This window comes from Mesocricetus auratus, unplaced genomic scaffold, assembly GCF_017639785.1.
Source record: "Mesocricetus auratus isolate SY011 unplaced genomic scaffold, BCM_Maur_2.0 Super-Scaffold_100037, whole genome shotgun sequence".
NCBI classification, from domain to species: Eukaryota; Metazoa; Chordata; class Mammalia; order Rodentia; family Cricetidae; genus Mesocricetus; species Mesocricetus auratus.
Window position 1 is genome coordinate 9995215 of NW_024429215.1, and position 16430 is coordinate 10011644.

Sequence of the window (16430 nt, forward strand, 5' to 3'; positions counted from 1 at the left end):
CTACATAGTGAGACCTTGTCTCACAAAAAACAAACAAACCAACCCACCACCACCAACAACAAAAAACCAGTGAGAGCTATAACACTTGGCTGCACTCTCTTAGATGCAGGTCAACGACAAACAGGATCAGCCCACAGTCCTAAATGCGACGTTTATATAAACCTTCTCAAGGGTTGGGGAACATCATGTAAGGGGGAACAGAAATGATTGTAAAGAATCTGAGCATGGCGAGGAATGCTGTGGAACGCTTTGCAATGTTTCTGGACACGCCATGACTGTTGTGCTCATGAGCTCATAGGAACTGATTACCTGCACAAGATCAGGCCAATCATTATTCCAGCTTACCCCCTAACTTAGCCGAGGAGCTATTGGCAAATGAAGGAAGCTGGTAGAGAGAGGGAGGGAGTCTTTTTTCTTTGGGGATGTGCCCCGCCCCCATAAATTGCCCGTGATCAAGGGGATGGTCTCCTACACAAGTGCATGCAGCACTGACTAGATTCAGTTGGATATATTTAAAAAAAAATGAATGTGGGGCTGGAGAGATGGCTCATAGGTTAAGAGCACTGACTGCTCTTCCAGAGGTCCTGAGTTCAATTCCCAGCAACCACATGGTGGCTCACAGCCATCTACAATTCAATCTGGTGCCCTCTTCTGGCAGAATACTGCATATGCAATAAATAAATCTTTAAAAAGAATGAATGTGGAAGTATTGCACGTTGGACAGGATCAAGATATGGTGTGAAACTGATAATAAACATTTTAAGTGAGCATCCCAGAAGAAAATCTGGGGAAGACCGCAGACCCAGGACGCGGTAGAGCACGCAGGGGAGGGCCTTTTGAACACCATGTATTAGAGCTGAGGTGTTCTGGGGAGAACGGAAGGAGCTGATCGCAGCAACTAAATCCCAAACCCACGAGCGCCTCCCGTCAGAACCACTGTGGACTTGTCAAGGCCCGCATTCCCCCAGCCCAACTCACAGCATCCCCCAACTCCCCTCGGTCAATCAACCTCAGACCGCCACCTCGCACGTGCGCTCCCACGGCCACCTCAACTCCCAGAAACCTCTGGGGGAGCTGCTTTGTATCTCGAGCGACCCGCGTTTCCGGCAGGGGACCGTGGTTCACAGCAGAGGTCCCCTCTCTCGGCGGGCTGGGGCGGGGCAGACTTGAGTCCCGCCCGGCCCGGAGCCGCCGACTTCCCGACTGGGGACTACACTTCCCAGCAGGCCTTGTGCGCAAATCAAAAGTCCACTTCCGGCGCGTTCGGGCTGAACCGCCCGAGGGTCGGAACCTTCAGGTCCGGGTTCGGCAGGGAGAGGGCGTGGCGTGGCGGGCGTGGCCTGGAGGGTGCGGGTGTGGCCGGGGGGGCGTGTCCGTGAGGCCTTAGAGGGCGTCTGCGGCCTGGCCAGGGCAGCGCGCGCCCCTCGCGTGACATGCGGGGGGTGGCGAGTGCGGGGCCACGCGAGCCCCGGGCCCTCGTGGGGCGCGGCGCCCTCTGCACCAAGCCCAGGGCTGGTGGGGACCCTGCAGTGGGGACCCCAGCCCCACGTGGACGTCCGGCCCCGGGAAGGCCGCGCTCCAGGAACGGCCGGGTCTCCCAGGGCGGGCACGGGGCGGTGACCTCGGGGCCTGCGCACAAAGGTGAGTGGCTGGTGTCCAGGCTTAGCGGGCGAAGGCGAATGGGTTCTGGGGTGCGAAGGGAGGGGATGGTCCGAGGGTTCTCGGAGGCCTCCGTGATGGAGATGGTGTCGCTGGGCGCAGAGTGCGAGGTTAAACGGGAAAGCAGTCCTTGAAAGCTCAACTTGGAGCCAGAGCAGAATCAATCGAGCGGGGACGCTGACGTCCCCGGCGCCCACGCTTCAAGGGATGCAACTTCCAGGGAGCGGGGGGACTGGAGAGATGGCTCAGAGTGGCTCACAACCATCCCCGACTCCAGTTGCAGGGGGTCTGACCCCCTCTCTTCTGAACTTCATGGGCACAAGGCATGCACGCGGTGCACGAGTGCACCCGCAAACAACACACGCACGTAAAATAAACTCGAAGACGCGACTCCTACTCGCCGTCCTACCCTTTGCCTATCCCGCACGGCACAGGGTAATAACGGGATCTCATCTCTCACCTCTCCGAAATGCCCCCACCCCCTGCGCGTGTCGGGCGTAGTCTTGTGTGGACTTGGTGTCTGGTCCTTCCTTTCCCGCAGCGCTGCTTTCCAGAGATACCAACTTCCTCCCGGAGATTAGCGGTAAACGGGAAGATGCCCCTACAGGGACTAAACTGAAAGCCGAGTCTCAGGTGAGTCACACTGTCTCCCTGCTTCCTGAAAGAGTCTTGCCTTTTCCGCCACTTAATGATGTTTATTTTCTCTGAAAAGTTTTCAGTTTAAGAGACCTGCCCTGGGTGCTGTTCCCTCCTACTCTGGTGAGGGATGGGCTACAGGGATAGCTCCAAGCTGATCAGGGCTCTGCTTTCTTCAGTCCTTTTCGTTGCAACTGTTATTTCTCGCCTGAAGAGCCCTTTGTTGTTGACTGTATTTATTTAGACAAGGTCTGTCTACACAGTCCTGACTGTCCTAGAACTCACTATGTAGTTCAGGCTGGCCTTGAACTCCCAGAGGTCTGCTCCTGCCTGTCTTTCCTGAGTGCTGATATTAAAGATGTGTGCCACCAAGCCCTGCGTCAGGAGGATTCTTACGGTCAGAAGTGCAGCCATCTTTTCTACCTGGTTTCTTTGATGTCCACAGGGTAGGAGAATTACATTATGGCTAAGCCCCACTTAGGGGGTCGAGGCGATGTCTCAGCGGGTAAGGGTGCTTGCTCTGTGTGTGTGACGGCCTGATTTTGGATCCCTAGTACCTGTGTTAAGAAGGCAAGTGTGTTCCCGTAGACCTGAGCATTTCCAGGCAGAGGCAGATGCGTTCCAGAGCTCTCTGGCCCATCAGCCTAGCCGAAAAAGGTGAACTTCTAATTTAGTGAGGAAACCCTGTTTCGGAAGCAATAAAGGAAGCTGTTCAGCAAGCTGGTCATGGCAGGGGCACAGGAACCGGACACTCGTGGGCACATACCACATACATACATGATGCACACACACACAGAAGTTTTCACTGAGCTGATGAAATGACTCAGTGAGTGAAGGCACTTGCTGCCATGCTGGACAGCCTGAGTTTCATCCCAGGGAGCTACATGGATGAAGGAGAAAACCGATCCTTGAAAGTTGTCTTCATAATTGTGCTTGTACACACACACACACATACCACACACACACACACATGCGCGCGCGCAAACACTAATTTTTTTAGGAATAATTTTAAATTTGGAAACATTTCTTGGTCTCTAGGAGCTCAGAACAGAAAGTCAAGGAGGCACAGAGTCCAGATACTGAACCTTGGGTCTGGGACTCCTTTCCCTGTTTCTTTTGATTTTTGAGACAGGGTCTCACTATGTAGCCCAGGCTAATGAATAGCTCCCTGTGTAGACGGCCTTGAACTCATGGAGATCTGCTCGTCTCTGCTTCCTGAATGCTGGGACTAGCGGTGTACACCACCACACCAGGCCTTCATCCTTATCTGTCACTCTGGGCTTCTTGCTTCTGCTTCTGTGACCTCTGCATCTACTCCTTTCTCTTCTGAATGCCAGAGAGTTCTCTGCATGCCAGCTCTAGCCAAGTAGACTCTCCACTCAAAACTTTCCAAGGTGTCCTTGAAGAAAGACCCCGTCCCTAAAGTGACTGAGAAGATGTTTGATGTGGTTCCTCCTTATCTCTGATATCTGCCTTTACCTTCATCCCCTTTGTTTCCAGAAAGCTGCCTTCTCATTTCATGATCTACCCTTTAAAATCTCAACTCTCAGGTACTCAGGATGCTGTAGTTCCATCAGCATCTTAAGCCCAGGAATTTGAGATAAGCCAAGGTATTTTGCCAGTTATAAGAAAACATTTGAGTGCTTTTTTACCTTGGAGAGTCACCGAATGCTAGTCTCCTTGATAGTGACAAGGTAGTAACAAATGCTAGGGGAAATAGTGACATAGGACTCAGACATGACTAGACATATTGGTTACAACTTAGAAAAATTGTTGTTTTAAAAATTGTTTTGGGGGAGTAGTTTTATAGTCTGAAGATTTTCCCTTTTTTTCATATTCCAAAAAAAATAGGCATCATTTTCTTGAATTCAAAAATGTGTACAAACACACAGATTAAAAACTATATAGGGAGATGACATGATTTGTTTAGTAAAGCATATATGAAAAGTATTTGAAAATCTGAAAAACAAAATGAGTGCAAGACTGAGTATCTGGAATCCTGAAGTTGGGACTCTGGGACTGGGCTCTAAAAAGCCTGTGGGAGACTGTGTGAGAATGCATAGTCATCGTTTTGCCTTCTTTCACTATTTCAGAAGAGAGTAACTTTTACTTACTCTTTGTTTTTTTGGTATATGTGAGCAATGTATCTTGATCATAGGCGCCACAGCTCCCATTCGAAATTTTATATTTAGAGACATAGTCGCCACAGTCCAGGCTGGCCATGAGCTATGTAGTTGGAGACAGCCCTGAACTTTCAGCGAAAATGATAGACAGTAGCAACCCTTAGGCCACACCCAGGGCGTTACTGGGTCTTTGAGAATCCTGTCCTGGTTTCTTTCCTGGTCCATGTGCTGTTCCAGTCCACGCATGCGCCACAAGGTTGCGACAGAGAACCCATGGTACTCAGGACACCTTGGCTTTCATTATGTATTGCTAGAAACTGATGACAAGTATTTTATGGGAGTGCATGCCTGTGCTGGCTAGTTTTATGTCAGCTTGTCACAAGCTATGTCATCTGTGAGGAGGGAACCGCCGTAAATGTCGCCCTGAGAATGGGCTCTAGGCAGGCCAGGAGGGCATTTTCTTACTGATCAGTGGGAGTGGGCCCAGCTCGTTGTGGGCGGGGACACCCCGGGGCTGGTGGTCCTGTGTTCTATAAGAGCAGGCTGGGGAAGCCAGGAGGAACAAGCCAGTAAGCAGCGCCCCTGCATGGTCTCCGTCAGCTGCTGCTCCTGAGGCCCTGCCCTGACTTCCTTTGGTGATGGACTAGAATGTAGATACATAAGGCAAATGAACCCTCTCTTCCCCAACTTGCTTTTGGTCGTGGAGTTTCATCCCAGCAACGGTAACCCTGACTAAGACAGTCTCCAAGTGCGTTTGCACCCTAAAGGATGAGGGTGAGGACTTGAACACCGGGTGGGAGGACGCGGTCCATGTAAGAACTCTCTGGTAAGCATGGGCTCTGGCTGAGCCACAATGCGTTTTTGTCATTTCAGGGCTTGGTGACGTTTGGGGACGTGGCTGTTGTTTTCTCCCAGGAGGAGTGGGAATGGCTCAGCTCTGAGCAGAGGAGTCTGTACTGGAGGGTGATGCTGGACAACTACAGGAACCTGGCGTCCCTGGGTGAGGGACTCCCCGCTCCTGCCCCGCCTCTTCCCGTTCACGCCTGTGGTCCCGGAGTCGCATCCGGTCTCCCCCATCCCACACGACCGCATCCCGGTTTTCTTTCTCCTCTCTGCTTTCCTTATGACTCCAGGACTTTGTGCGTCTAAGCCAGATATGATCGCCTTGTTGGAACAAGGAAAAGATCCCTGCGTGTTGAAAAGAAAGACGGCAAGAGGCCTGCGCCCAGGTGAGCAGGAGGTGGGGGTGTGGCTGAGCAGGAGGTGGGGGTGTGGCTGAGCAGGAGGTGGGGGTGTGGCTGAGGTGGGGGTGGGGGTGTGGCTGAGCAGGAGGTGGGGGTGTGGCTGAGGTGGGGGGGGGGGTGTGGCTGAGCAGGAGGTGGGGGTGTGGCTGAGCAGCAGGTGGGGGTGTGGCTGAGCAGGAGGTGGGGGTGTGGCTGAGCAGGAGGTGGGGGTGTGGCTGAGCAGGAGGTGGGGGTGTGGCTGAGCAGCAGGTGGGGGTGTGGCTGAGCAGGAGGTGGGGGTGTGGCTGAGCAGGGGTGGGGTGTGGCTGAGCAGGGGGTGGGGGTGTGGCTGAGCAGGGGGTGGGGGTGTGGCTGAGCAGGAGGTGGGGGTGTGGCTGAGCAGGAGGTGGGGGTGTGGCTGAGGTGGGGGTGGGGGTGTGGCTGAGCAGGAGGTGGGGGTGTGGCTGAGGTGGGGGTGGGGGTGTGGCTGAGCAGGAGGTGGGGGTGTGGCTGAGCAGGGGGTGGGGGTGTGGCTGAGCAGGGGGTGGGGGTGTGGCTGAGCAGGAGGTGGGGGTGTGGCTGAGCAGGAGGTGGGGTGCAGTGAGGTGGGGGTGTGGCTGAGCAGGAGGTGGGGGTGTGGCTGAGCAGGAGGTGGGGGTGTGGCTGAGCAGGAGGTGGGTGTGGCTGAGGTGGGGGTGGGGTGTGGCTGAGCAGGAGGTGGGGTGTGGCTGAGCAGGAGGTGGGGGTGTGGCTGAGCAGGAGGTGGGGGTGTGGCTGAGCAGGAGGTGGGGGTGTGGCTGAGCAGGAGGTGGGGGTGTGGCTGAGCAGGAGGTGGGGGTGTGGCTGAGCAGGAGGTGGGGGTGTGGCTGAGCAGGAGGTGGGGGTGTGGCTGAGCAGGAGGTGGGGTGTGGCTGAGCAGGAGGTGGGGGTGTGGCTGAGCAGGAGGTGGGGGTGTGGCTGAGCAGGAGGTGGGGGTGTGGCTGAGCAGGAGGTGGGGGTGTGGCTGAGCAGGAGGTGGGGGTGTGGCTCAGGGGAGCAGGAGGTGGGGGTGTGGCTCAGGGAGCAGGAGGTGGGGGTGTGGCTGAGCAGGAGGTGGGGTGTGGCTAGGAGCAGGAGGTGGGGGTGTGGCTGAGCAGGAGGTGGGGGTGTGGCTGAGCAGGAGGTGGGGGTGTGGCTGAGCAGGGGGTGGGGGTGTGGCTGAACAGGAGGTGGGGGTGTGGCTCAGGGGAGCAGGAGGTGGGGGTGTGGCTGAGCAGGAGGTGGGGGTGTGGCTGAGCAGGAGGTGGGGGTGTGGCTGAGCAGGAGGTGGGGGTGTGGCTGAGCAGGAGGTGGGGGTGTGGCTGAACAGGAGGTGGGGGTGTGGCTGAACAGGAGGTGGGGGTGTGGCTCAGGGGAGCAGGAGGTGGGGGTGTGGCTCAGGGGAGCAGGAGGTGGGGGTGTGGCTGAGCAGGAGGTGGGGTGTGGCTCAGGGGAGCAGGAGGTGGGGGTGTGGCTGAGCAGGAGGTGGGGGTGTGGCTCAGGGGAGCAGGAGGTGGGGGTGTGGCTGAGCAGGAGGTGGGGGTGTGGCTGAGCAGGAGGTGGGGGTGTGGCTGAGCAGGGGGTGGGGGTGTGGCTGAGCAGGGGGTGTGGCTGAGCAGGGGTGGGGGTGTGGCTGAGGTGGGGGTGGGGGTGTGGCTGAGCAGGGGGTGTGGCTGAGCAGGGGGTGGGGGTGTGGCTGAGCAGGGGGTGTGGCTGAGCAGGGGGTGGGGGTGTGGCTGAGGTGGGGGTGGGGGTGTGGCTGAGCAGGGGGTGTGGCTGAGCAGGGGGTGGGGGTGTGGCTGAGGTGGGGGTGGGGGTGTGGCTGAGCAGGGGGTGTGGCTGAGCAGGAGGTGGGGGTGTGGCTGAGCAGGGGGTGTGGCTGAGCAGGAGGTGGGGGAGTGGCTGAGCAGGGGGTGTGGCTGAGCAGGAGGTGGGGGTGTGGCTGAGCAGGGGGTGTGGCTGAGCAGGAGGTGGGGGTGTGGCTGAGCAGGGGGTGTGGCTGAGCAGGAGGTGGGGGTGTGGCTGAGCAGGGGGTGGGGGTGTGGCTGAGCAGGAGGTGGGGGTGTGGCTGAGCAGGAGGTGTGGCTGAGCAGGGGGTGTGGCTGAGCAGGGGGTGGGGGTGTGGCTGCGCTCCCAGCTCGTCCCTCACACGGTCTCACCAGCAGATACTGTGGCCTCTTAGGCATGGGCTTTGTGCCTTCAGGCCTCCTCTCCCTCCCCAGCATGGCTCCCTCCCCTTACAGATAGTTTACTTTTCTCTGCAGCCTTCCTTTGCCTCTCAGACCTATGAACTCACCTTTTTTTTTTAAAGGTGTTTATGTGTGTCTGAATGTGTATGTTTAGGTGAACGTGTGTCTGTCTGTCTGTGTGTGTTTATATGTAGGTCAGGGGTCTTCCTCTATGACTGTCTTTTTTTAATAATCTCATTTTACGTATGCGGGTGTTCTGCCTGTGCGTGTTTCTGGGCACTCCAACACGTGCATGCCTGGAGCCTGCAAAGAGGACAGTAGCTCTCCTGGAACTGGAGTTACAGTTGTGAGCCACCATGTGGGTGTTGGGAATTGAACCCGGGTCCTCTGGAAGAGCAGTCAGTGTTCTTAACCACTGAGCCATCTCTGCGGCTCCATTGACTTGTGCGTGCGTGTGTGTGCGTGTGTGTGTGTGTGTGCGTGTGTGTGTGTGTGTGTGTGTGTGGTATTTTGCCTGCAAGTATATCTGTGCACCACGTGTGCCTCCCCCACCGTGCAACACATAATAAGAGCCGTTTGCTTTGTTAATTTCTCTAAGACTTAGAGGCTGTGTGGGAGGCCAAGGAGTGCCCTCCAGAGGACTTAGGTGAAGAACAGTTATCCCAGGTGGTGCTAAGACAACAGCTCCTGCACCGTAGACCCAAGCGCTCTGTGTTAGGGGAAGACTGGAGTGGCAGCGCTGTGTCCCAGACACGGAGGGTAAGTTGGGGTCACCTCAGGCAGCCCTTCACGAGTCCTTGGACGGTATGGAATCTCCATTGCATGCACTGTTTCCTGTGGACAGATTGTGACCCGGTGGGAAAGAGTTGTATTGTCTTGAGACGCACAGTAAAGTGTGTGTGTGTGTGTGTGTGTGTGTGTGTGTGTGTGCACCCACAGATGGGGGGGACGGACAGTCACAAACAAGCTCTGCAGGTGATGGAAGTTTGGTTCCGAGCGAGCGTCTGAGGACTCTGAGCAGGGTGTCAGGAGTTTCTCCTGTCCCCTCTGCTGGGAGAATCCCTCCCTGAGGACATGGGAGCACCCACCCTCCTCATAAGGTCTCAGTTGGGTTCCTAGTGCTGTGGTAAAACACCATGACGGAAAGGAGCTCGGGGAGGAAAGGGTTTATGTCATGTGACAGCTTGTAGTCCATCATCCAGGGAGTCAGGGCAGACACTCAGGCAGGGCAGGATCCTGGATGCAGGAGCTGATGCAGAAGCCGTGGCGGAGTGCTGCTCACCGGCTTGCTCCCCATGGCTTCAGCCTGTCTTTTATATCTTGGACCACGGGTCACAATGGGCGGGCTTTCGCACATCAAATACTGATTTAGAAAATAGCCTGTAGGGGGCTGGAGAGATGACTCAATGGTTAAGAGTGATGTCTGCTCTTCAACAAGTCCCAGCAACCACATGGTGGCTCACAGCCATCTGTAATGAGATCTGGCGCCCTCTGCTGGCCTGCAGGAATACATGCAGGCAGAGCAGTGTAAACATAATAAATTACTAAATAAATCTTAAAGAAAAGCGAGTACCCTGTAGGATTGCCTATAGGCCTGTCTGGTGGGAATACTTCCTTAATTGAAGATCTGTCTTCTGTGTCAACTAGCCAGCACACCAAAGTACACTTTCACCGTGGTTCATTCCAGAGAACTTCCAGAGCGTAGGCCAGGCTCTGCTGGGAGGATTGGGTGATCCCGCGGTGGCCGCACCGGAAAGTCTTCATCCACCTCCGCAGCGGCAGAGAGGGTCTCTCCTCTCCTCTCAGCCCGCCTCCCCATCCTGCGTGCCCTCTGACGCTGTGCAGTTAGGGCAGGACTGCAGTCAGATGTCTGCAGCCTCAAGTGAGGGTCTCTCACCTCCCCTAAGGGAGCATCGTCACCCCACAGGCTGCTCTTGCTGTCTCTTACATGGTTGATGTGGTGAAGGCGGCAGCTGTTTCTCGGGGGACTTCACTCCGTGACACCTTCTTTTGTCAAACACACGCGCGCGTACACACGCACACACACACTCACACATGCATGGACACTCACGCACACCTACGCATGCACGCACTCAAAGGCAATTCACGGTATACCCTCTATAGCTCAAGTGACACACATGGTTCAGAGTGTGCTGTTTACAGCATGTGGACACGCTCCACCCTACTCTGGCCTCCCAGATTCACGAATGTGTTTGGGCCTTTTCAGGCATTGGACCCCAAGACCATCACAGATACGGCTAGAGACAGCTCTCCACAGCTTGCGTCAGCTCCGAAGAGTTTCTGTAAGAATGTGGCTTGGGAGGACTCTGATGACCTGGGGTCCTTAGGTAAGGCCTTGTCCCTCCTGGATCTGACTGTGGTGACCCGGGGTCCTTGGGTAAGGCCTTGTCCCTCCTGGATCTGACTGTGGTGACCTGGGGTCCTTGGGTAAGGCCTTGTCCCTCCTGGATCTGACTCTGTCTTCAGGAGCACTTTTCGTGGTTTGTTGTTTGTTTGTGGCTCTTTCGAGACAGGGTTTCTGTGCCTTCCAAGTGCTGGAATTAAAGGCGTGTGCCACCGCCCTATTTTTTGTTTAGCGTTGAAAGTGTATGTTTGAATGTGAAGCTGCCTATCGAGGTCAGAAGATGGCTGGAGTTAGAGGTGATTGTGTACTGCCTGATATGAGGGCTAGGAACCAAACACACACACACACACGCACACACACACACACACACACACACACACTCGCGCACACACGCACGCACATGCCCACATTCTCTAATTCTTCCGTCTGTGCTGAGGGATGATCCTTCTGTACACTGAATATGCGTCACTCATTGGGTAATAATAAACCGATTAGCCCGTAGCAAGGCGGGATAAAGTTGAGGACTGGGGTGAAGAAGGGTGTGATGGGTAGACACGAGCCTCTTAAGAGGCAAGACACTAGAGGTTGGGTAAAACCCTGAGCCCTGTAGCGATACACGCGCTAGTAGAAACGGGTTAATTTAAATGTAAGAGCTAGCCAGTAATAAGCTTGAGCTATTGGCGGAGCACTCTGTAATTAGTACAAGCTTTTGTGTGTTTGTTTCGGACTGGGCAGTCAGGACAGGAAAACTGTGCCTCCATCGACACGGCAGTAATAATCTTTTCTGTCAGAGTCAGGAAACAGCTCACTCAATTTCAGAGTGACAAGAGTATAAGCAAACACTTTGAGGACGCTGTGTTTCCAAAGCAGATTTGGTCTCTTTACTGGGGCGAGGGAAGAGGTCCTCTGTGGTGCAGAGAGAGCTGGCACCGGCTTGTTCTTGGGTGGGTGTGGTGACGTCACTGTAGCTTTGGGCAGGACGCAAGTCCTCACCACCACATGCTGAAAACTGCCACATTTTCAGCATGTGGTGGAAAGAAAAATTACACCCGTAGATTTCAGAATGACGCCTCTTCCTGTAGTTTCCTTTTTATTCTTACTCACTTGGGTGCTTGTCAGCCTCTCAGTTTCTTGGACGCCATTAATGTTAAATGACCCATTTGTTTCCTCTTGCGTCTCAGCTGTACTTCAGCAGTTGGCTGGAGAAAGGGAAAGCGTGTGCGTGTGAGTGTGCGCACGTGCGTGCGTGTGTGTGTGTGTGTGAGTGCGTGTGTGTCTGTGTGTGTGTTGTGCACGCACGTGCACGTGTGAACCATTGAAGAATCCCTCTAACGGAGAAGACCAGACGTGATGTGGATAGCTTGCATGAAGTAAAGTTTGAAATTTCTGACTCAGGTATTGCAGAGAAACGGAGATGTTATTCCTAGTGGCTCCTTTGTGCCCACAGGACAGCGTAGACAGAGGTCAGAGTGCAAGGAGACAGAAGCAGAGGATCTCTTCCTCCTGACACATAATAAAGGAGATAATGTTTCCTTCATCTGTTTCAGGCCTGCGGTCTGTACATGGGGCCCAGGGTTTGTTCTCAAAGCAAGACTCAAATGCTGAAAGGTTAACAGACAGAACGTGGAGCACTAAACTTGAGTGCTCCACTTTCAGAGAAGATTGGGATCCTGAGTGTGGGTTTGAAAGGAATGGTCAAGACACACCGTTTGAGCAAGACACAGTTACTCAGAGCAGAGCCTTCTCAGAGAAGAGAGAGCGTGTGTGTATCGAGTCTGGAAGATGCCTTCATTTGGATAGTTCAGAAGGGAGAAGTCACAATTGTCACTCAGGCAAAAGTTTCCCCCCAAACTCAGCGGGCATGCAAGAAGCAGAAATGTACGCAGGAAGAAAACTTTTCAAATGCGATGAATGTAAGAAAACCTTCACCCAGAGCTCCTCCCTCACAGTTCACCAGAGAATTCATAGCGGAGAGAAACCCTATCAGTGCCATGAGTGTGGCAAGGCTTTCAGTGATGGTTCCTCTTTCACACGCCACCAGAGGTGCCACACAGGCAAGAAGCCGTACGAGTGTGGCGAGTGTGGCAAGGCTTTCATCCAGAACACCTCCCTTGTACGCCACTGGCGCTACTATCACACCGGGGAGAAGCCTTTCGATTGCACGGACTGTGGGAAAGCCTTCAGTGACCACATAGGGCTTAATCAACACAGGAGGATTCACACGGGAGAGAAACCTTACCAATGCGATGTGTGTCACAAATCCTTCAGATACGGCTCATCCCTCACGGTGCACCAAAGGATTCACACCGGAGAAAAGCCATACACGTGCGACATCTGCAGAAAAGCCTTCAGCCACCACGCGTCGCTCACCCAGCATCAAAGAGTGCACTCCGGGGAGAAGCCCTTTAAGTGTAAGGAATGCGGGAAAGCCTTCCGGCAGAACATCCACCTTGCCAGCCACCTGAGGATCCACACGGGGGAGAAGCCCTTTGAGTGCGGGGCGTGCGGGAAGGCCTTCAGCATTAGCTCGCAGCTTGCCACTCACCAGAGAATTCACACGGGAGAGAAGCCTTACGAGTGCGAGGTGTGCAGCAAGGCGTTCACGCAGAAGGCTCACCTTGCCCAGCATCAGAAAACTCACACGGGGGAGAAGCCGTACGAGTGTAAGGAGTGCGGCAAGGCTTTCAGCCAGACCACCCACCTCCTGCAGCATCAGAGGGTTCACACGGGAGAGAAGCCTTACAAATGCCTGCAGTGTGGCAAGGCCTTCGGCGACAACTCATCCTGCACTCAGCACCAGAGACTTCACACGGGCCAGAGGCCTTTTGGGTGCGTGGAATGCGGGAAGGCCTTCAAGACCAAGTCGTCCCTTATCTGCCACCGCAGATGTCACACTGGGGAGAAACCCTACGGGTGTAGTGCATGCGGCAAGGCCTTCAGCCACCGCCAGTCCCTTAGTGTCCACCAGAGGATTCACTCTGGGAAGAAACCGTATGAATGTAAGGAGTGTAGCAAAACCTTCATCCAGATTGGACACCTCAACCAGCATAAGAGAGTCCATGCCGGGGAGAGAGCGTATAGCCGCAAGAGGGCCACGAGGGTCTCGAGGCAGACCGCACACTTTCCTCACCATCCGCGAATCCATGCCGGGGAGGCACCCGCTCACCCTCCTTTGCCCGCCACAGCCAATCCTGTGGATCTCTTCCCCAAACTCATCTGGGGTCCATCCTCGTTTTCAGCATCATAGCCTCCAAACGTTGCCCTTCCCACTAGGCTGCTTTTAACAGCTCACCTCTCCGCCCCTGTGCTCAACTTTTCCTTACCAGTTTGTTCTTCATGTTGCAGTCAGGTTGGGTTATTTATTTTTTTGGAGTGTAAATGTAATTAATGTGCTCATTGAAAACTTATTATCCATTGGTTAATGCTTGAGATGTGCTTCGCACAGCGCCTGATCCATACCAAGTACTCAGCAAACCCGGCTCTTTTTAAAAGTTTATTTTTGAAAATGGAAATGTTACCGTCGTCGGCCCTGATAGAAACGATGCATTAGAACGAGGTTAGGAGAAACCAGGTTTCAAAACAGAAAGCGAGTTCTCTGAGCTGCTGCCGAGGCTTGCTTCTTTTCCTTGAAAACATGGTTCTAAGCCAAGGGTATGGTGGGTTCACCTGTAATCCTAGTGTTCATGAATGCAAGGTCAGCTGGGGCAACTTAATGAGACCCCCATCCCTAAATAAAAACAAAGCAGTTGATCCCATACTGCTGAACTGTATCATGGCTGTGAATTTGAATTATGTGAGTATAAGCTAGGTAAGAAAACTTTCAGTGAGAAAACTACTATACAGGTGATAATCAAAGGATAGACAGTGTATGTAGGCCGCCTGAAACAAATGAATCAAAACAGTTGGGACAGTACAAGGTCTTATATACATGTAGTTAAAACTACAAACAAATTACTTAAGAATGACAGAACTCTGAAGGGTTTCATCTATTTAAAGTCACTGGCTTATGAATACATTCTTGGTAAACATCCGAGGAAGTATTAACACTGGGGTAAACTGATCTAGGGGGCAGCAAACTGACTTACGGTCTGTGTCACTGATTACTTTTGTATGGTCCATAATCTAAATTTCTAAAAATGTGTTGAGTGGTTTTACACATTGGAGGAATGTTTCAGCCTGGTGACTATGCGAAACATTTTCGTGTCTGTAGGTGACGATGTATGGGCTTGCAGCCAACATGTTCACTTTTTACTGTTTGTGGTGCTTTCATCCACGGAGCCAGAACAGAGTTTTAGTGAGTCACAGCCATGGCTGTGACTTTGGCTGCTTTTGTTCTTTGTTTGTTTGTTTGTTTGTTTTGCTTTTCCCAGGGGCAGAGTTACCAGCTGCACTGGAGACTGTATGACCACATTAAGTCACAAATATTTTCAGCTGAAGAGTAGAGGAGACTGCTCAAAAGTTTCTAACCTCATGGCAATAAACCCTGCCCAGAAAACCAAAACCAAACCCAAGACTATTGGGCTCGGCAGGTAAAGGTACTTGTTGCCAACCCTGCTGGCATGAGTTTGATCCTTGGAACTCATGTGGTAGAAGAGAAAATTCACTAATGAGAGTTGTCCTGACTGCCACAGCTTCACACAAGTGCTGTCGCATGTACACTCTAAGACACAAACAGTAGATCGCTTAAAATACAGCAATAAAGCAATTTATGGAGAGATGAAATTATTAAATGATATAAAGCTCAATAAAATATATTTACAGAAAATATTAAAATGTTTATGAATTATCTTTCCGAAACAAGTCCCATGAGGATATGTCGGCAACTTCAGGGAACAATTAGACAAGAATATAAAGGATTTTTTTTTAAAGAATTGTTTATTATTTTATTGTAAGACATGGTCTCTATGTAGCCTTAACTGTCCTGGAACTCCCTCTGTAGGCCAGGCTGTCTTCGAATTCACAGAGATCTGTCTGCCTCTGCCTCCCAAGTGCCAGGATCAAGGGTGTGTGGGATTAAGGTTGGCTTTTTGTTTATTTGTGTGTATATGTATGCCACATGTGTTCATGTGCCCACAGAGGCCAGAAGAGACTTCTGGATCCTCAAAAGGGCAACTCAAAACAGGACTTTAAAAATTTCAAATATGCTAATCCAATTCAAAGATACACTAAATTGATATGTGCTAGGGAACAGCCAGAGGAAAATATTGAAAGCCTTCTTTTGTTTTGCTTTCTATTGTTACTTTACGAACAGATCTCTTTGTGTATCTGCAGCAAAGACGCTGCAGTTCCTAACATACGAGTCTCAGGTGTCAGTCAAGGTGGTTCAGACAGCCTCTGCTGCACTGCGTGGTGTGGCTGTATCCACAGAGCAAACTATACAAGTGTCGTAAGTGCCAAGGCTGCAGGGGAGCCACGTAATGCAACGCGAGAGATCGCTGCCCAAGACCTCAGGTTCATTACGTGTTGGAGTCTGAGTTTTTGGTTGTCTGCAGCCTTTTCACAGTGTGTACATTCAGTCACGCAGCTCAAGAATCCGGGATCTAGAGTTCGCTGAAGCTTGTGGTATGGACCGCTGGGAGCAGCGCTGGCTGTGTCTGTACCTTTAGGATCCAGAGAAATCAGCTGTCATCGCTGCCCACTCAAGGCATGCCACAAGTGTAAAAAGTGGTCCGTTTGACTGACGGTCCAGTTGCTTAAAGTGGCCAGGCAGCAAGAGAGTCCAATAGACGCCAATTAGAGGCTCAGGTTGCCGCATCCAGCATCTTTGCCGGTTAAGACAACGAGCAAACGCCAGGAGGGCTTTTACATTTTCCATTGATAGTAGTAGTGGCTGGGTCTCTCTACATTGCCCTGGCAGCCCTGGAACTCACAGAGATCCGCCTGCTTCTGCCTCCCAAGTGCTGGGATTTAAAGGCGTGCGCCACCACTTTGCCTGGCTAGTAACTTTTTTTTTAATATGTATTTATTATGTCTTCTCTGCCTTTCTGCCAGAAGAGGGCATTCCATCTCACTACAGATGGTTGTGAGTCACCATGTATGTGGTTGCTGGGAATTGAACTCGGGACCTCTGGAAGAGCAGCCAGTGCTCTTAACCGCTGAGCCATCTCTCCAGCCCCAGCTAGTGACTTTTTAAGAGTATGCTTTAATTATGCTGAACACATGGCCGGGGCGTAGGGACATGTAGATTTGTCTCGGTTATCTGTCCCACAGATCAAAA

General features: G+C 52.9%; 1 protein-coding gene across 1 annotated transcript; it reads left to right on the forward strand.

Moving 5' to 3' along the window:
• The first annotated feature begins 1365 nt into the window (after positions 1-1365).
• On the forward strand, positions 1366-14980 carry Zfp28 (ZFP28 zinc finger protein). The gene is made up of 7 exons (XM_013124951.3): positions 1366-1641; positions 2201-2292; positions 5292-5418; positions 5552-5647; positions 8447-8607; positions 10076-10196; positions 11761-14980. Exons 1-7 carry the CDS (start codon positions 1434-1436, stop codon positions 13458-13460), a joined length of 2505 nt encoding a protein of 834 aa, XP_012980405.1. The 5' UTR covers positions 1366-1433; the 3' UTR covers positions 13461-14980.
• Positions 14981-16430: the final 1450 nt, after the last annotated feature.

Coding starts and splice junctions, on each gene's coding strand:
- Zfp28 (XM_013124951.3), top strand. CDS start 1,434: ATGCGGGGGGTGGCGAGTGCGGGGCCACGCGAGCCCCGGGCCCTCGTG. Junction 2,293..5,291: donor AACTGAAAGCCGAGTCTCAG/GTGAGTCACACT, acceptor TTGTCATTTCAG/GGCTTGGTGACGTTTGGGGA. Junction 5,419..5,551: donor CAGGAACCTGGCGTCCCTGG/GTGAGGGACTCC, acceptor TTATGACTCCAG/GACTTTGTGCGTCTAAGCCA.